Source organism: Nyctereutes procyonoides, unplaced genomic scaffold (genome assembly GCF_905146905.1).
Source record: "Nyctereutes procyonoides isolate TBG_1078 unplaced genomic scaffold, NYPRO_anot_genome, whole genome shotgun sequence".
NCBI classification, from domain to species: domain Eukaryota; kingdom Metazoa; phylum Chordata; class Mammalia; order Carnivora; family Canidae; genus Nyctereutes; species Nyctereutes procyonoides.
The window spans coordinates 4377999-4398988 of NW_026575045.1; the positions used below are offsets into that span (position 1 = coordinate 4377999).

General features: G+C 41.2%; 1 protein-coding gene across 8 annotated transcripts in view; it reads right to left on the reverse strand.

Moving 5' to 3' along the window:
- MAP7 (microtubule associated protein 7) overlaps positions 1-20990 on the reverse strand; it is a 172552-nt gene that overhangs the window by 135781 nt on the left and 15781 nt on the right. For 2 of the 8 annotated variants that reach the window (XM_055324638.1, XM_055324636.1), the window contains exon 1: positions 11310-11616. The exons of 3 other annotated variants lie outside the window; for them this stretch is intronic. In XM_055324638.1, coding sequence (XP_055180613.1) covers positions 11310-11442 — 133 coding nt within the window. In that variant the 5' untranslated portion in view covers positions 11443-11616. Of the gene's footprint in view, positions 1-11309; positions 11619-20990 lie in introns of those variants that run through there. 3 more of the 8 variants (XM_055324632.1, XM_055324630.1, XM_055324634.1) reach the window with 3 other exon arrangements.

Here is a 20990-nt window from a genome sequence, read left to right on the forward strand (position 1 = left end):
TCCCAGGACCCCAGGATCACAACCTGAGCTAAAGTCAGACTCTATCACTGAGCCACTCAGGCATCAAAGCAATGCTGGGTTCTTAGAACTACTACAATGACGCTATCGACCTACAAAAACTTTCCAAATAACATTCAGTACCACTTACACGCTAGCTTATTAGTGCCAGGGACAGTTAGAAGCACACTTTCATGTATCACACCCCATCTAATCCTTAACCCTACAAGATAGATGTTGCTATTACCTCTGATTTGTAGATGAGGCAAGCGGGCACAGAAATATCAAGCACTGTGCCATGAAGCATGGCATAACTTGCCACTCCCAGAGTCCAAGTTATTAACCCACATATTATCTCCAGGAGACCACAACTCTGTGCAGATGGGAACAACCTCAATTCAATATTAACCTTCACATACAGTTTCTAATTTTAAATTTTAGAGATACTTCTATGACATGCAAATCTGCCTGGTTGATTTTACTGGCAAGTTTGGTCTCCACCAGAGACTACACTGTCAAAGACCAGTCATGTCATTAGAAGTCCTGAAGCATCACTATGATTCTGAGGAGACCTTCATCAGCATCAGGAAAAGGAAATATATTTTTCTCAGTCTGTTAATTTAGAGATCAAGTATTCTGAATTTTGGTACCAACACATTCCCGCCACCCTCATTGTCCCAAGCAATGTATGATACAGTGTGCTTGCTGAGGCTTCATTCAGGGATGCTTGCTCTCTTTCAATCAACATCTTAGAAGAATGAACTCTATTATCTCAAGGCCACAAGGAAGGAAGCAGATCAGCAGATCGTGCTAAGTGCTACAGGCTCATACAGGATGAGCCACCAATCACAAACCAGGCCAATTTTCTTTCTTTTCTTTTTTCCCTTTGTTTAACTTTCACACTAAAATGTTGCAGTAATGTTTTAAGATAAAATAGGCTAGAGGACAGCATAAATAGTGACACATTTAGCAAAATAAAAAAAACTGCTGTTACCTAGAGTCAATAATCTTGGGGCAAGGGAATCAAATCTAGGACACTGGGAATGACGAAGGAGGCCTCCATTCTAATGACTGTGACAGTAGTGTCAGAAGAAAGGAATTCAAGATACACCAAAAGTCTTGAAGTTTTGCTTTTTAATACATCACCTGAAGTAGTATGGACTCATTCTTTAACCTAGTTCTCCTGGAGTAATACAGTACTCCAGATCAGTGATTATATTAACCCCCTCATGAAGCATTGGTAGTAGTAATGATCTACAAGAAATTCTCAGATGGGGCCTGGAGCATTCAATTTGCTTTTATCTACAATGTTTCACAAAAAATCATGTCACTGGTCCTGTAACTATAATGGATCCAGTTAAATCCAGTATCGGTGGCCAATAGTCCTTTTAGACATTACCTTCTTCCTTCTTCAAAAATCACATCAAATGAAAACAGAAGCTCCTCATTCTTCTCTTGCATTGTAGAGTTTTAATCAGAATAACACATGCTTAATGTGTCTTTCTACTTACTTTCTTCCTTTATTTAAGACAGTAGATTAGGACCCAGAAGCTAATTTAATACATCCTCAGGTTCACAGCAAAGTGGCAGAAAAGTTAGATGTTAAGAGTGAGGTAGAGTGGATGAGACACAGGGTAAATACTGGCTACAATGTGATTTGACTAAAACAACTGGCCATCAGCAGAAGGGCGCATCTGATGGGGAGAGAACAAGAAAGTGGAACAGACCCAAGCACACGTGCATTAATACCCAGTGGCACTAAAGAAGAAAGAAGAGGCTATGTGGGGATACTCTGAGCCTGCAAAGAAGGTCCAGGCTGCGATCCAAGTGCACTGTTGAAATGGTTACCTATGAGTTCCAGGCTTGAAAAGAGGACAAGTGAATCAAAAGGGTACTAATAACTGTGAGAATGAATAGAGGGTCGGGAACCTAGGGGTCATGCAGTGGATGAAGGGTTCATGGTGCGGGCAGGAGGTTGAGCTCACGTAGCTGGTGAGACCTAGTTATGTTGTCTGGCATGGGGCAGGCACAAAATATCAGTGTTTGCTGAATCTGAAGTTTGTGGGTGATTTCTGAGTTCATGGTATTGTAGGTGGAGTGCCAATAAGTCCCAGCACAGATGTGCACTACCTAAACAGAGTAGTAGTGAAGGTCACAGAGCATAAGAGTAAATGTGATAGTTACTGCAACTTGTGGCAGTGGAGAAGAATTTGAAGTCACTTAGATTGTGAGAAAATATCAAGCTGACTGATGATTAGAAGTGTTGACCCAAGCGGTCAGTTTGGAGTTCCATTCAGAACTCTTGCTAATGTTAATATAATACGGCTCTGAACTGCTGGATGGGTAAGGGTGAAGCTAGAGGATAACAAACCCCATGTAAGGGCTAGGGAAAGGACTCACTACTGCAGTATCACAGAAGATGGGAAGCTAAGAGACTCACCAAAAGATATTGTGCATCCCAAAGTAAGCCCAGGGTAAAAACCCAGAGTGCTGAGGTTTGGAATCCTGACATTGCAGTTGCTACTTTGCATCTTTACATATTGCGGACTGAAAGGTCTGTACCAGGAACCGTCCATCTACAAAGAACCTGTTTTTCTGGGCCTTGGAGGGGGAGGGGGGGAAAAGGGTGATGCAGAGATGGTATTATAAAAGAGAGACATAAAAGGAAAATTCTCAGTGTGGCTCAATGAGGTACACTGGGATGGGTGGGGGTCCAGGAACACACTGGACTGTTATTTGCAGCAGCTCTTTCCAGACCCATAGAGGAGCAGGTGACAGTGGGAGACGCTACCTGTCAAAGAGCTGAGAGTTTAAGTCACTGAGGATTCGTTTCTTATGTAATTGCCCCGACTTAGGACTTCTACTTTATAGACATGATCGTGAATTTCCGTTGTTCAAAAGGAGGTAAACACTAGTCATACTTCAAAAACATGGCTGTAATGAGTGCAGACCACAAATTCAAAACGGACATTTAATAATGAGCTCCTGTAGTTCAAGGAAAGGTGATGGTAAAAGTTGCCTCTAGAATGCTCTGGCACTGGAATTTGGTCCAAGTCAGTGACTGTAGAATCTGCATAGTCTCCCAGCCATAAGGTCCTAACAGAAAACTAACCTCAAGTCCTCTCTGCATGAAGGCTAGTAGGCAAAGGTCTTTGATACAAAAGTCACTGTCCTATATCACTAGGCAGGGTGATGACTGATCTGGTATCTCGAGGCCTTTGCTGGATTCAGAACGTAGTCTTGGACCTTGGAATGTTCCAAGGCTTGGACAGATAGCCTCGCCCACTGTGCTTCTGATTTTCTCTGATGGTGTCAGTGTGTCATCACACTGTCAGTGTAACAATCAGTCGTTGTGTAATAAACATTTACGGAGCCTCAACTACACACAGGGCCCTGTATTAGGTGCTAGGGACACAGTATGAATTTAACAGTCACCTTCACTGCCCTTTTAGAATTTAGTAGAGTTGGAGAGATTTTTAATACTACTCAGCAAACACAATCTAAATTTGGTTAGAGCAACAAAGGATAAGTACATGATCCTAGAAGAGCCAAGACCATGGGACCCAGCCTGATCTGGGGACACTCTCAAGGAAAGGATATTTAAACTAAAGGAGAAGTAGAAGGTAACCAGGTATAGCAAAGCAGAGGGAGAACCATCTACGGTATACATCAGGTAAAGGGAAGAGCTCAACCTCAGGATTCAAAGATCCACCAGCATATTATGTTCAATCATAGCAACACCTAACACTGAAGATGGTGCTTGTGCCAAATGTTCACAGCACTTACTGCTAACTGGCTTGTGAAAGAAACAAGATGACTGCAGAGAAATAAAAGTATTGACACATGAAACAGAAACTCACCAAATTTAGAACAAGAAATCTTGGTGCTGAAAATAGCATGAGAAGAAAAATGGCCCCATAAAGCTAGTGGCTCCAAATGCAAGTGGCCTATCACCTAAACCCCTGGCAGAAACCTGCCCACAAGCTGAGGACATTTCCATCAAGCAATTCTCACAAACATTTGCATGTGAATGCTAGAAAAAAAATCAAAACAAAAACTACAAAAGTAGGAATTTTAAGGAGAAACAAATTCCTTTTGGTTGGTTTTCAAGATGGCAGAGGATCATGGCTATTGTTCCCTGATTAAGGCAGACCAGAAGTTTTCCATTAATCTCAAGGAATAAAAGGTACACTCCCTTAATCATATATGAAATAACAAGTGAGGTGATTTGACATAATGGTAATTTATTTCCTTCACTTCACAAGAGACAATTACAGGGTATAGCAATGAGTAATCTACCTGACATCTAGTACATCTGATCTGCATGATTAAACACAGGACAAGGATCCAGGCACATATACCTATTGCAGGCAAGAGACAAAAAAGCTCTCAGAAAAGCGGCAGGCCTCTTGGAAATTTTCATTCACAAGCTAGTTAAGGTAAAAGGCAGGAGGAGATTAGACTACGGAAAATTTCTATAATAGACATGTACTGGAACAAAGAGTATGTTAGAAGTTATTAGAAAATTTGTCATTTGTAGTCAAATGTCCCACTTTTTATAAATATCATTTAATGAGCCCCAAATATTTTTCAGAGTGTGCTAAATGCTTATAATATCTCAAATCCTCACCTCCTCCTGTGAGCATGGTATGATTAATTTCATTTTACAGCTCAGAGCCTGAAGCTTAGAAACCTGTTAAGAACTGTAACATGCATTTAAAAAAAAAGTTTACTAAAAAAAAAAAAAAGGGCTCAGTGGTTTAGTGCCACCTTCAGCCCAGGGCCTGATCCTGGAGACCCGGGATCGAGTCCCACGTGGGGCTCCCTGCATGGGGCCTGCTTCTCCCTCTGCCTGTGTCTCTGCCTCTCTCTCTCTCAGGAATAAATAAAATATTTTTTAAAATGTTAACTAAAAAAGAACCGTAACTTGCCTATTTCCACATATAGCAATTTTTCTATGACATCACAGTCTTTCACCCCACAGTTACTCTAATTTTCTAATAACCTTCACAAACTTGTGCAGAGCCACTAATAGTCTACCTAGTTAAAGTTTTCTCACCAAATAAACTGATAGACCTGATAGTGGCAGGTTCTGAATATCTATAGTTTTCCCAAGGGCCTCAGAGGCAATAGCTATCATCTTGATTTTGCATTTGTACTTAGATTTTATGCTAGATTGTTTAGGAAAGGTTTCAAAAGGGGTCCACAGAGATTCTAACCTCCACCCGGATTCCAACTCACCCCTCAACAAATGCACTTGATGCCTGACCTTGTAAGTGGCCCTATGAGGAGGCGCTAAACCAGCCTCCATAATGTTGTTCCCAATGATGGTTTTAGGATGACTGGTTCCACCCAATCCCCAGAATATCTTGCTACTACTTTGAGACCGTGAACATAATTTTCTTTGGTCTATATCCTAAGCTCCATTGTCATTTCACACTCCACACTGGACCCAGAATGGTAAATTCTCTGGAATCTGGACAGAATCTATTAAAATTCTCTAACAAACATCACTGGGCAGAAAGCCTAAGAAAATGGAACTTGCATTTTATAGTCAGCAAAAATATTCATCGATGCCCTAGTAAACACTTCAAACACGATGTCTTATGGCCATTTGTGGTACACTTTGGGTCTCTGTATCTAGATCTGAGGTGTAATGAGGCATGATGTGCCTTTTAAAGTTGGCAAATCTAGAACATAAACTTAATACATATAAGGCCCAACATATATGGGCTTTTCTAAATGCTCAGTGAACTCTCTCAAAATTTCCTTTGTTGATGTGAAGGTATTAGTTTCTGCTCAAAACATAGTTAAGGTACCTGCAAATGACCTGATAATTTTTGAGTAACAACAAATTGAATTTATTTTTATTTTATTATGTATTTTTATTGGAGTTCAATTTGCCAACATATAGTATAACACCCAGTGCTCATCCCGTCAAGTGCCCCCCTCAGAGCTCGTCACCCAGTCACCCCAACCCCCCGCCCACCTCCCCTTCCACTACCCTTTGTTCATTTCCCAGAGTTAGGAGTCCCTCATGTTCTGTCACCCTCTCCGATATTTCCCATTTTCTCTCCTTTCCCCAACAATTAATTAAAGTTGCCCCTTGAGATATGCTAATATTAGTAGAAAAGGATACTCAATTCAACCTTTAATAAATAATGTGTACGATTTGTCAGCTGGCAGATTTTCACAAAATAAATGTGTTTGGTTCCTATGGTTAGAGCAGCTATTTTAGCTCCACTGATTATAGCTCTTGAAACACACACGTAATTTTTTAAACCTTTTAGTTCCACACAGCAAGCAAATTCCAATACACATAGTACCTCACCATACAAAAAAAAAATTGGTTATATAGAGGTTAAATCATGTTCCCCTTGTATAGTGATACCTATGGTTAATTTCTACTGTAACACAGAATGCCTGAGAGATCGGTCTACTCATTCAATAGGTATTCACAGAGAATCCAAGGAGTGTAAGCCATACATCAGATGTTGTGGTCCTTGTTCCTGACATCTCCTATTGTTATTTTTATATTAGTGCTTTGAATAAAACATCACATTTCAGGTCTCTTCCAATAAAATTTATGCCAATCAATCTGATTTTACGATTTCCCCTTATAATAGGGATCTTTGATATTACTGCTCGTCTGAACTATACTTTTGCCTCACTAGCTGTAAAATTCTACTACTTGAAAGCTTTTGCCTAGTCTTGAAATTGCACAAATAAAGACACTGGGAACAGACAACAGTCCAAGTCTTACAGAACAAGAAAAGAAACAGACGGAATCCCTGGGTGGCTCAGCAGTTTAGCGCCTGCCTTCAGCCCAGGGTGTGATCCTGGAGTCCTGGGATCCAGTTCCACATCAGGCTCCCTGCATGGAACCTGCTTCTTCCTCTGCCTGTGTCTCTGCCTCTCTCTCTCTCTGTGTGTGTCTCTCATGAATAAATGGATAAAATCTTTAAAGAAAAAAGAAAAAGAAATAGAAAATATGAGAAAAGGATTCCAGAATGGCATTCACACTTTTTGACATAACACTCCTTTTTTGGGGGGAAAATAATGATTCATGACTTACAAAGAGGACATTACAATTGCTAGATCATCACCAATCCAAGAAGAATATAAATGGCAAATGGCAGATCATATTTCTTTCAGAAACCTTAACTGGCAGAAATTCTACCTTTAGAGAGGATAAGCCAAAAGAAAAGAAGATGCTGAGTGTTCATAAAAACACATTTTAACAAAAAAGGCAGGGAGAGGAGTAAGGGAAGAAGGAGAGCACGGTTTCCTCAGAACTGCGATGTCCTGATTTCAAGAAGAAATTTTATTTCTTTAGAATCTAATCTGCAGTTTGCTAACAAAATGGGCAAAAGGCATTAACCTTGATATTAACAAAGTACTGAGTTAATACTATCTTGTAAACATATGCCTTCATCTTTCCACCAAAGAAAATGATGAATAGTATGATGGAAAACAAAATAGTAGATTCCCTGATATACTCTTAGGTTAATCCTATTACTCTCTACCACATTGCATTTACCTATCAGATATAGCCAAGCATCAAAACAGTTACCTTGGAAGGGCAAATCTAATAGGATCAACATTTCTCTCTCTCTTTTTTTTAAAGGTTTTAAAAATTTATTTATTCATGAGAGACACAGAGAGAGAGGCAGAGACACAGGCAGAGGGAGAAGCAACCTCCAGGCACGGAGCCCAATGTAGGACTAGATTCCAGGCAGATGCTCAACCACTGAGCCAACCAGACGTCCCCGATCAACATTTCTTAGAATTCTTATGTTAGTAAGACTTTCAGAACCTATGCAAATTATTTTTAAGTATCAAATTTATCTCTATTCAATAACATTCCATGCACTCTGTCTGCAATTTCTCTACAGGGGAGTAGTCTTGGCCCTTGAGAAGTTTATGGTCTAGAGAAGGGCATGGACATAGCTATAGATAGTTTCATTACACTCTCAGCCCTTCCCCCAATCTCAGTTTATATTCTTGGATTATTGATACATATTGGTCCTCCTCCACTACAGGTAAACACCTCTGGGAGCAGATATTCTGTCAATTACCTTTGCACCACACCTCCACAAAGCCCCAGCAAAGTAATCTGTACAGAATGAGCATTTAACAAGTGTTGGCTTAGGGAGAAAAGGTCTTTTTATTTATTGACACTGTGCTCAACAAAATTCACCATAAGGTAGGTTTGCCATGAATCCTAAGCAAGGGCATGTGGTCACTGCAATATCTTAATAAGCTCTCCAGCACCTGTCCTCAGGTCAGCATTACACTGAGGCTTGGGTTCTAGAGGTATATGAGCAAGAGCAGTAGCCCAGCTTAAGCTCAATTACAATCTAAATGTTATATGTTAATAGCAGCAAGGCATGTAAAACATTTACATCCCTCCTGATTATAAGGGAGAGAAATTACTCCTTCAAGAACTGAGCTAGTCTACCAGCTAACTGACCTTTGTCTCACCCCAGGGTAATTTTGAAGCCACCATTGGGAATCCAAACAGTGATCCATCTGTTCATTCCTATTGAGTCCATGATGATGGTTACCCAATAGTAGAGTACTTGGAAAAATGCAGCTTGTCATTAACCCAGGGTAATCCTGGACAGGAGCGTTTACCTTATTGAATTTAGATAGCAAACTTCTTTCTTCCTGGTAATGACAGAATATAGATACTAAGCATGAAAACCAGGTTAGGACACAAGTGGTGGATTAGACCACAGAATAGGCAGGAAAAAAAAGATTCTGATTGTTTATCTTAATAAAAACACATAGAAGATAATCTGTATGTCATCTTGCTCTGATACTTTGGACATAATTTAGAAAGTAAAAGTCCATTATACATTGGAAAAGATGATATTAGCAACTGGCAAGAAGTATAATAATCAGAGCAGCAATAACATTTAGGTTGAAAAGGATAACTGAAATTGTCTATAAAGCCAGGTTACTATGCTCCCTTAAGGAGAAAAGGCCGTCCGCTCCATCAGGCCCTTCTTTTAACAACATTCATTTCCTGACCTGACCATATCTGGCACTAGGAAGCAAGTAAGAAAAACTCAGAAGGTCACAACTCTACAGACTAGAACTGTGTTGTCTAAGAAGGTAACCACTAGCCATGTGTGGCTCTTTAACTAAAAATCAATTAAAATTTAACAATCAGTTTCTCAGTTATAGTAGCCATATTTCAAGTGCTCCCAGCTACATGTGGCTAGTAGTCATCGTATCAGTGGATACAGAATATTTCCATCACTGTTCTATTGACAAAGCTAGATTTGAAAGTGGACATTTCTATTGCTCAGATAGACCTGATGAGAAATTCACAACCAAGCCATCATTAGAGATTTCCAAGGTTGTTTATTTTATTAGATGTATCCGTAAAGGTAGAGATATTTGGGGATCCCTGGGTGGCTCAGGGGTTTAGCGCCTGCCTTCGGCGCAGGGCGTGATCCTGGAGTCCCAGGATTGAATCCCACATCGGGCTCCTACATGGAGCCTGCTTCTCCCTCTACCTGTGTCTCTGCGTCTTTCATGAATAAAAAAAAAAAAAAAAAAAAAAAGAGAGAGATATTTGAGGATGTACAGAAAGTGTAGACAGTCTTATCAACATAAGACTTTTCCTCTTGGTCTTTTCCTTCTTTTTCCCATCTGATACAGGGAAAAGTAGACACTCCTTAAGTCTCTCTTATCCAAAAAGTTGCATGAATTGCCAAAAAATAGATTTTTAGAAGTATCTACTTCCCCTAGCCTTCTTCCCTTTAAATAAAATACTAAAGGCAACTGAAAACAAAAACAAACAAAAACACAGAAGACAGGAATTCAAGAAAACTACTCACAACAAAATGAATAGCTATCCTAAATTATATCTCCAAGATGCCTAAGGGAAAAGTGCCACAAATTAAGAACATTTCCAAAAATACAGAGTGGGCACAATGCAACAGATCCACATTAATTTAGAAAACTACCATCTCCCAAGAGGCTAAATGACTTGCTATTAACAATTTAAAGTATTGGGTTTTCATCAAGAGCAAACTCTGGTTCAACTGTCTAATTCCCAGGCAAATAAAAGAATCACTTATAGGGTCAGCTTCCATCCATGGCATTGGTAAATTCCTTAAGTCATTTGGTTCTAAAAAGCTATGTCTGGTATTGAAATTAAAATCAACTATGTTAGATTCTACTTAGAAATTCTCTGTATATAGTATTTTAAAAGTGAAATAAAAATATACTTTTGAATTTAAAATAGTTTCAATTATATTTAAGAAAAGCAAACTAAGATTCACTCAAGAATCAGGAAAAAGCAAGCCAGCCATTTTCAAACACTGGATTCTACTTAAATACTCATTCTATCAGTGCTTAAATATTTGCTTGCTACTTTGCCATGCTACTGCTGTGTACCACACAGAGGAATATTTGATCTCAGTGACAGAACAATTTGAATGCAAGCTAAAACTTACTCACCACATGGAAACAGCAAAACCGATAATCTCTCAGTTTAAGAGATGAACAGTTTATGTATTTGGGGGAAGGGGGCTGCATGATGTTGCCATCTCTGACAATCATAGCCCCGGGAGGATAGCTATGAGACCATGATAAAACTAGGCGGTACATAGGGATGTGAGAAATCAGGCAAGCTGCTGCTCCATTTCATCATTATGAAATGCACAAGAATCATACCTCTCCTTTCTACACCCAGCACATTCCAACCTCCACAGGGATGTTAGGTAGCAGTTACCATCAGAAGTTATAAACCTCATGGTGCCCTCCTCCTGGTTCCCTAGCTTTGCCCTCCTACATTGCACTCAATGTTTATTTACCTCCTCTTCAAGCTCTCAGTATTTCAGAATAGAAAAGAAGTAACATCTTGACCCTCTGCCCTTGGAAAGGCTGCACTCTGTTACTTTAACTCATCCCCTTGCCAGCAGAAACTCTTATTAAACAGAAATCATCCATACACCTCATTTAAACCTGGATAACCCCTATTTCTTCCTCCTGGTGAGGACAGTGTACTGGTAACTGTTCGAGCGAACGTGTGAAAATTAAAGATCTCTAGGCCAAGAAAGTAGCTTGGGTCAAAAAAGCAGCTGAACTGAAACCTACCAAATCTGCAAAATCTGTTCTCTATTTCATGCATACAGAGCTTTACAGAATGTGCAAATACCACCAGCAAACTGTGCTAGGAGGTCACAAGCACTCCACACACGAGCAGGACAACCCAATTTGTAAAAGTGTTACAGACAGCGTAGGGAAATAGGGGCTGGTTCAGTTTCCAACCAAAGGGTAGAACTAATGCATACCTTTTGGTCTTCTGGAATTTCCATTCTTTTGCTGTTCGTCTTCCTCATTAATGGTGAATAAACCAAGGGGACTTGGCCTCGCACAGTTCTTCTTCAGTCTCTCTTGTCGAATAGCTGTAGCTGATCCAGGCATACCGCAGCTACTTGTTTTTTAATTATTATATTAAAAATATATGCTTATGTAATTGCAGCTCCCAGGAAGCTGCTAGTTTCTAAGCGGCCGGTTCATTTGAGCACTTGTAATAGATCCCCTATGGGTAAACAGTGTGCAAACAGCTGACAGATACTACCAGCTACTTGGCAACTGAGGCCCTGCGGTTCCCCCCTCACCTAGCAGCAACCCCCCGCACCTCCCCTCCACGCCCCCTCCCACTGACTCCCCCCAGGCATGTGGCTGGCTGGAGCTCGCAGCGTGCACACGCGCTCCACACACAGGGGAACGTGCACTCTCCCTCCGGAAAAGCCCCAGGAAAGGCTCGCAGGGTCCGCTGCCTCCTTCCACCGCCTAACGTGCTCATGCAGATCCCAGCGTCTTCCTGCAGCGGCAGCACCCTTCCCCAGTCTTCTCCCTACCACCGCACAGGAAAATGTTCCGCACTCGGCAAGGAGGGGAAAGGGCATGTGCCGCCCAGAGCAGTTGCCCTGACAACTCCGACCGTCCTAATCCAGGAGGTGAGGGAGAGGCTCGGCGTCCGCCTGGAAGCACAGGGAAGCACAGGGAAGCACAGGGAACGGCCGGAGGCGGTCCGACCCGGGCCAGCACGCCGCGCAGCTCCCACCGCCTGTCCTCTCCTCGCCATCCGCCAGCCGGGAGGACCCACAGCGCTCCGCCTGCACCGGGCAGCACGGCGCTCCTGGGACGGGCAAAAGGGGCTCAAGGCAAGAAGGCCTTTTCTTCTTTGGGGGGCCGACTTTTCAATCGGGGTGATGTTGGCGAGTCCCTGGATGAAGGAAGGCATCCCTGGACCCCCATGGCTCACTCCGCACTCAGTAACGTACCCCAGCCTTCCAGACGTCCCTGCCACCCCAGAGTCTGTGTACGCAGGCTGGGCCACACCTGTCGTGAGGTGTGCACTTGAGATTTTCCAGGGAGGGCAGGCAGGTGGGAGAGAACCGTGCCTATTCTCACAAAGACCACAGCTTGGAATATCCCTTCTGCAGGTCAAGTTCAAAGGAGAGAAACTACAGTCCATCAAAGGGAGAAAAAAAAAATCCTCCTCACCCCATCCCCCTCATCCCCACTCAATTCTCACTGCTCTGGACCAGTCACTACCAGTGGTGCTGAGCAATCCTCAACACTTGACCCACTTTTAGTTTTTTTTTGGACTGTTTTCTCCAAAGCGTACAATCACATGACTATTGTTTTCTCCTGAAATGAGCTTTCTCACTTAAGATTCTCCACTTCTAGGCTGCCTGAAACATGCTGTATGGGAAAAAAATTTATAGTAAGTTACACTGATAAATGCCAACTGCCAAATTAAGAAAATAATTTTTTGTTTTTGTCTCTTTATCAAAATCAAGTCTGTTTAGAAAGTCCAAAGCCATGCTCCCACCCCAGACCACTCTTCTAATTTTCCTGTCGATACTTCACCTACATGCCCAAGAGGGGACCCCATGGATTCTACATGTACCCTCTCTAAATCCTTTGAATGTTAGAGTGACTTTGACAATTACACTCAACCTTTCTTGGCACCTCAGTTTTTGCTTTAAAATCAGGGTGACATCATTTACCTTATAGGATTAAGAGCATAGTGGTAGCAATAAGAAGTACTTCTACATCACCTGCTTTTACTTTTTATAATACATCTGCTCTAAGTAGTCCATTTTTGTTTCATATCTAAGGTCAACTATTAACTCTCTCAAGGAATAGTTCTATTTTTTTTTAATCTACTAATATTGCCCGGGTCACTGCTAGAGATGTACTAGAGTGTTAGCAAATCTACTGTGGGGGCAAACAAAAACACCAAAACTACAGAAATCTTTCCCTCAATGGCTGAGGGATTTCATTAAGGTTAACGTATGTTAGATATGTAGATTGGGGAAATCAGGAAATTTAGATATTAAGTTTACTTAAAATCATGGTCATCTCTGTGATAGGTATTTGGAATTAAAGTGAAGGGCTGAAGAGCTGAATGGGTCTGAGAAAGCATCTATATCAGCATTTTACACACAAGGAAAACCAAAGCTCCAAAGGTAAAATTCCTTGCCCAGGTCAAATGTTAGCTGGCAGCAGATTTAGAGTAAAAATTTAGATCTCCTTCTTTCTAGTCCAGTGCTTCCCCTTATGACAAATATCTGGCCTATCTAGTTTAGAATATCCTAGATCCCTCTCTCCAGCTTGCATAGAATATGTGTTGCCGAAGTGAGCACATCCAGCTTGTATAGAGATGGCAAGATGGGGAGAAGGAAGAAAAGAAGGGATCCATGCCTTGAACATGCAAGATCTTGTTGTTTTAAGAAATAAACAGTGGATGCAATATACTTCCGTAATTTTACTTGGTAATTCTATTTCTGAATTGAAGAGGATTTGTTATTTCCTATTTATTTCTTCAACTGGCTATCAATAAACATAGTCCAATGTTATATTTATTTATGAAAATCTTTTCAAATCTGCTTTAGTTTGTTTCTTCTACCTTCCAGGGAATCAGGTTAGTACTTACAATGGCAACACACACACAGACATACACACATACAGCCAAAACTACCTTTTGGCAGAAAAAATGAAAAGCTACATCTCAAATGACAAGTTTCATTCAGAAACATTCTTTATCCAAATAGCTTCTGACCATCTCCATGAAATTTTTTTTTAAATAAACAATTTTTTAAATTTGTTTTTTATTTTTATTTTATGATAGTCACAGAGAGAGAGAGAGAGAGAGAGAGAGAGAGAGAGAGGCTGAGACACAGGCAGAGGGAGAAGCAGGCTCCATGCACCGGGAGCCCGACGTGGGATTCAATCCCGGGTCTCCAGGATCGCACCCTGAGCCAAAGGCAGGCGCCAAACTGCTGCGCCACCCAGGGATCCCATCCATCTCCGTGAAATTTAACAAAGGTATTACTTAAAGAGGTAAAGCTAAGGAAAAAGGGATTTTTCCCTTCATCTTCCAAATAAAAAAAAAAATGAGAGGCTTAGCATTTTATGAAGTAACCTAGAAGGAAAATGAAACACCTTTCTTAGAGTGGCTTTTAAAAAGTCAAGTGAAAGCTGAAATTCAAATGACTTCTGCAGAAGATGTACATTTCTTTACTTTCAAGAATGGCCTGGATGCACAAAAGCTTTAAAGCTTTTGCAGAAGAAATGCAGCAGCAAAGCAGAAGCTTCATAGCCTTTAACTTGTCTGGATAAGATTTCACAAAGGAGCCCTCCTTTGAGGTCTGTGGCAGGGAGATCACAGGACAGCCCCTCTGGGACAGAAGCCTATAACTGAGCCCACCTCTACCATAGCCAGCCAATCAACAGTTCTCCTCTTCTGTTAACTTCAGTGGAATATTCCTCAAATGACAAAGACGGTATCCTTCATGCTCTAGTATGACAGGTCTCATGGAGAATTTTGATTTGTGTCAAAATGTGGAAGTCCCAAAGTTGCTGTTTTGAAAATTATGCTTAAACCATTACTGGTTTAATCAAAGGAGGCCAAAAGTTACCACCATTCTACAGCCCATGAGGCAGGGGTGGGGTCAAGTAAAAGAATTCCATTATCTAGGAACATCTCCAACTTTGTCAGATGCTGTGCTAGGTGTCTTAGATAGGTTACCTTTGTTCGTCATAAGAGCACTGAGGGAGGAGTTACCACCTGACAAATCAGGAAACAGAGGCTCACATAGGTTAAAGTCACACAGCTAGTTAAGTCACTGAGTCAGGATTAAACCATGGCCCATCTGCTAGGAGGCTAAAATGTTTTTGTCCTGCTGCCTTGTAAATCCTGACTGCAACACCCACTAGCTGTGTCCCAGTCACAGCTGTGACCAGTCACAGAAAAGCAAACAGCCCAAGATCAAATAATCACAATAAATGATTTTCCTCCTATCCACAAAGTACACATTTAAGACATAAATACCTTTGATATTAGTTTACTAAATGCTTAAACCCAGTCTTTAATGGATATAGGTGTTTAAGTCTTAATTTCTGGAATATGGGCTTAACAGGCATGGGGCAACAGTCTTCTCCCTTTTATACTCAGACCCAAACAAAAGTAAATGCTTTTACTTTACTTATGGTAAAAGGAATCCTACTCTGAATTCCTGAACTCTTCCCCGGCACTAATAAGTGTGTTCAATTTGTGTCCGTGAATCTCACCTGTGGGTATGGTCCCCATGGGAACTGGGATATGCAGACTTCCAAGAGTCAGTTAGGTTTTGCAACTGTTTAAATTGTTAAAATAATAAATGATTTTTAATGAGGATGAAGTTAGAAGAAATGAGACATTACCTAGTATGAAAGGGTAGATTTTACAACTAAACTGGCTTTATATAGAGAAAAATATGTGCAGTATAATCATAAAATATAGTCACAACCATAAGCAAAAGTGATACCACTCACCCACTGTGAATGAAACAGGCCAATAGGAAAAAAAAAAAAAGAAATAGGCCAATAGGCTCTTTTTTTTTTTTTTTTTTTATGATAGTCACACGGGTGGGGGGGGGGGCAGAGACATAGGCAGAGGGAGAAGCAGGCTCCATGTACCGGGAGCCCGACGTGGGACCCGATCCCAGGTCTCCAGGATCGCGCCCTGGGCCAAAGGCAGGCGTTAAACCGCTGCGCCACCCAGGGATCCCCAATAGGCTCTTGAGCAACTGTTGTCCCCACCATTCCCACCCCCAGCCCCATTCCCTTGGTACTCGATAAATTCATGTCTATCCTTCTACTCTGGCTGCCTGGCACCTCTGGCCAACCTCCAACCCTGAGGTAGGTGACTATGAAACAGAGTCAAACTAACTGATCCATAGGGAAGTCATCTTGTCATGTGGACTTACCTGTCACGATGTCATAGGAGACCAAACACATGTAGGCACATGTATATACACATGGACTTCAGGCTTCTGTTCACATTTATCCTTCCTAAGCTTTTATTTTTTTGTCCACAAGACTAGAAAATAGCATATAGTCTATGAACGAATCTAAGACTATTCTCCTGCAAAGAGCAATTTGCTTCACCAGTAAGAAGCATACCTAGATTTTTCCCTTCTAAAAGACCAGGGAGCTTTACAAAAACATTACTGAAATGGAAAAGAGTCTGATTTGTACTAATCAAGGTCTGTAGCTGAAAACAGAAATTACTACTGCTGGATTGAATGGCTAGTCACTGGTAAATTACAGTTCTATAGACATAAAAGCTAGTTACTTTTCAGTGGGGGCCCGGAAGTGCCAAAATGCTTTTTCCTATTTCTACATTATGATTCATATGTAGGAAATCGTTAATTCTTCAAAACTACTGGACTTCAGTAATCTTTTAAATATTTAATGCATACCCCCCAAGGTAGGCTGCAATTTACTTCTAGCAAGAGTTTTGGAAATCCACATTTTAATGCAACATTAAAAAAGAAGAAAACCCTCATATGGTTTAAAAGTACAAAGCCAGCACAGGTTGGGCTGTGGAACCAAACAACCTCTGGGAACAAAGGGTCCCAGCTGGTTCTCTGCCATCTCCATTCTTGAAGTTAGAGGGCTCCCTTACAGTTTCCTAGAATGAGGACACTTCCTCATGGCTTCCTTGGCAATAAAGGCATAACATTCTGCCATCCTGCAGCATTACATGGGGCTTCCAATAAGCTACGGGACAAAGAAATACTGCACGAAGAAAGAATGACCCTTTGAAAGGAAAATAAAAAGGCAGGTTCGCTTTGATCTTTATTTTACCACCTTTTGTTAACAGGCAATAAGAAAAACAGTAAATACTACGTTAGTAGTAGAATGCAGTAACCAAGAAATACTAGGTCCCTGCCGTGTCTTTTATAACATATCTATAAATCTCTGCTGTGTGGCCAGGACTTTGTGATGCCAGCAGAGTCTATTTTCCCATGTCTGCTCCACTATAAATAAATTTTAAACCCTGAGGATTCACTTATCTGAACATAAGGTATTGACACTCAGCTTTCTTTAAAACTCTTTCCTAAATGTTAGGTATCACTAGCTAAATTGCTAATATCATAAAATGCCACATTAAACTTTAACCCTGTAACACACGTTAGAATGCCCTTAGGCCTCCTGCTCATTATTCCCATGGATAATAACCTGCATGAACATCTGAATGCCTGGACAAAAGTTAAAATGTGCACACATCCCCTCCTCTTAATAGTGACACCCTTGTGAGGTTATAAATCCAATTTTGCAGATTCAAAATGAGGCAAAGAAACCCAATTGCCGGACTCCAACAGAAGAATCAGACAGAGAGCCAGGGCTGTGTTTCTAAAAGTTACCTATGCCGTCATTGGTCTGTGAGCAGTTATGAGCTTAGTTTTATTTTTTGAGCCACACCATGAGAAAGGTAAGAAAACTGAGGAACTGTGGTCTCCTGTCTCACTTTAGGAGGGGTGAAATCAGGTAAAGGTGCAAGGTGAGGGGTTTGGGGGTAGTGGGCAAATCAAACAATGGTCTCCCACCTAACCATGGCAGAAGGAGCCATTCAGGGATGTTGATGATGAAATGTGTGATCCAGACTGGCCAGTCAGTTGGAGGATGGTAGAAAGGAACGAGGAGTGAGACTTGAGAAAAACTAGTTCCATAAGGACCTTGTCTAGGTGGAGAAAAGTGTCTCATGTGGTAACTGTGGGGATAGAGGACAAAGACAGAACACACTCATGTTTGTTTTTTAAACAGGGAGCCCTAGCAGCAAGGAAGACTTAATTCAGGGGGATGAGCATGGATACGGAGTTCCTACAAAAGCCCAGATGAGCGTGGCCAAGTGGGCAATGGAAGGAAAGGTGGTACTTTTATTAAAGATTTAGAAAAGAACGATGGCTTTATATGTGTAGATAACCAGAGACATGGCTGGAATCAGGTCCAAAATCATTAACAGATCAAAATCATGGCCTATGGCTAAAAAAGACTTAGTAGCGATAAATATGAACACCTCTATATTAAGTCCAACTGCATAGGTACAAAATGAAGACCCACCCAAGCTTCAGTAGCTGCAAAGGAGGGAGGGTCCCTGGACAGCTCACTACACATGATCAGTATGATGAACAGTGCAAGTCCTAACAGTATCACAGGCGGTATCCACAAATGTCCAGCATGCTGGATAAGGGGAAGAACCTGCTCTATTTTCTGGTCCTTGGATCATATTGTCTGAACTAGATATTTCAATGCGATGATAAATTAGAACACATTCAGAAGAGAGCAACCTAGGATTTCTAAAGTTTCTAGGCTAGAACACAGAAGGATCATTGCAAAGAAGGTGTATTTTCTCTGAAGAAAATAAGGCAAGATCTGGAGAAATAAGAGAACTAAATTAATGGTTGTTAACATGTGGAGAGATTTCTACTTTTCATACAGTTCTGAAAGACAGAACTAGGATCGGTGACAGGAAGTTACCAGAATGTAACAAGCTGTGCCTTCCATCACTGAAGGCAGCCATGCACAAACACTACTCTGGGATGAAGGTTTTAAATTAATGTATTGTGTACAGGTTGGATTTTTAGGTCTCTAGAATCTCTTCTGATCCCACAAGTGACTCCGCAACCCGATGAAAACGGAAACTCCAGTTAAATGCCCAGGGGAAAACACTGTGGCAGAAAGAATAAGCCTGAGAGAGATTCAGGTGGCCCTTCCCCCTGCTGTCACTGTCTCCCTGTGCTTATTTACACTTCACATAGCTTTGTGGTTTTTTTGCAGGCAGCTCTACAGTTGTATTGTTTTACTCATTCAACTGATGCCCCCCAGAGGTTTTAGACACAAAGCTAAAACTCAAAAACCATGGAAGCTTCACTCAGTGTTCTGGTTACAACAGGACGACACTGATGATTTCTACACCTGCAGCTTGCAGACCTGCCTCACTCTTACCTAGTGGCAACTTAATGGAAATCTGTACGAAAACATTCTAGGGAAGATGGGAATAAAAACAAAGATACATAAGTTGGCCTTCAATCGCACAATTTACTGTGGATAGATCACTATGGCTCTGTAACTTCAGAGAGGGAGATCTAAAGGTTTATGAGAGAAGAGCAATATTAAAGAATAGTAAAGCAATTCGGTTTATTACTTTATGGACAGTTTAAGGAGAATGCTAGTCCTAAGTCTTCAGCCCAGTAAGGAGTTGGACCAAGGTGTTCAACACTCATATCAGAACTTATTAAGACTTTTCCCCGGGATCCCTGGGTGGCGCAGCAGTTTGGCGCCTGCCTTTGGCCCTGGGCGCGATCCTGGAGACTAGGGATCAAATCCCACATCGGGCTCTCTGCATGGAGCCTGCTTCTCCCTCTGTCTGTGTCTCTGCCTCTCTGTCTCTCTCTCTGTGACTATCATTAATAAATAAATAAAATTTAAAAAAAAAATAAAAATAATAAAAAATAAAAAAAAGACTTTTCCCCAATTCTGTCTTTTGTGGCTTTGCTACTCTTCCCCAATTCTTTCTCCTAAAATGCCCTGAAATTAAAACGGACATCAATTAAGATATTTTAAGAGGCTTAATATCCTGTTTTTACCTTAAAAGTTAAGTTTCTCTTAAAAAGTAATTTAGATGTGAAGGGGCACCTGGATGGCTCAGTCAGTTAAGCATCTGCCTTCGGCTCAGGTCTTGATCTCAGGGTCCTGGGACTGAGCCCTGCATTGGGCCCCCTGCTCATCAAGAAGCCTACTTCTCCCTTTCTCCCTCTGCTGCTTCCCCTGCTTATAAGCTGTCAAATAAATAAAATCTTAAAAAAAAAACAAACTTAAAGAAAGTAATTTAAATATGTTACACAAACCTGGGACGGGGGGCGGGGGGTTGAGTGGGGGACTGTGATTTTCTTTCTGAGGGTCGGTGTGTCTCCAGAGAAACAACCAAAAATACTACTGGAAAACTACTGATAGTACATACTACTATTTCTTGGGGGGGGGGGGGGGATACAAATCATATAAAGAGACCTATTTAAAAAAAAAGACTTATTTTAAGTAATCATGGCAGGTGTCATTGTAAAGAGGGCTGGTAAGTCCAAAATTTGTAAGGCAGGCCAGCAGGCTGGAAACTCAGGCAGAACTCCTTCTTCTCTGGGAAACCTCAGTTTTTGTCCTAAAAGGCCTTCAACAGATTGGATCAGGCCCTCAGTATTATCAAGGGTAATCTTCTTAAAGTCAGCTGACTGTAAATGTTAATCATATCTACAAAATATCTTTACAGCAATATTTAGACTAGTGTTTGACGAAATAACCTGGCACTGTAGTCTCTCTAAATTGACAGATAAAATTAACTGTTCTGGTCAGTGACCTCATAGAGATTAATACACTCCATTCCCACGCTGAAGTCAACAATGCTGTAAATGAAAGCATGCCACTCGAAAGCCAAAGGTCTATGTGTTCGTGATCATAATTTTCACTGAATAGGATGGACACTATTTACCCAACTCATTTCCAATATTGCAATGCTCTATTAAGACAGTATTCATACAATCGGGCTCAGGTAATCTCAGAGTAGACCGAGTAAATCCTCTTACCTTTCACTAATGATCTTGTGTTGAGAATCCAGTGCAGGTCAGCCTCAAAACATT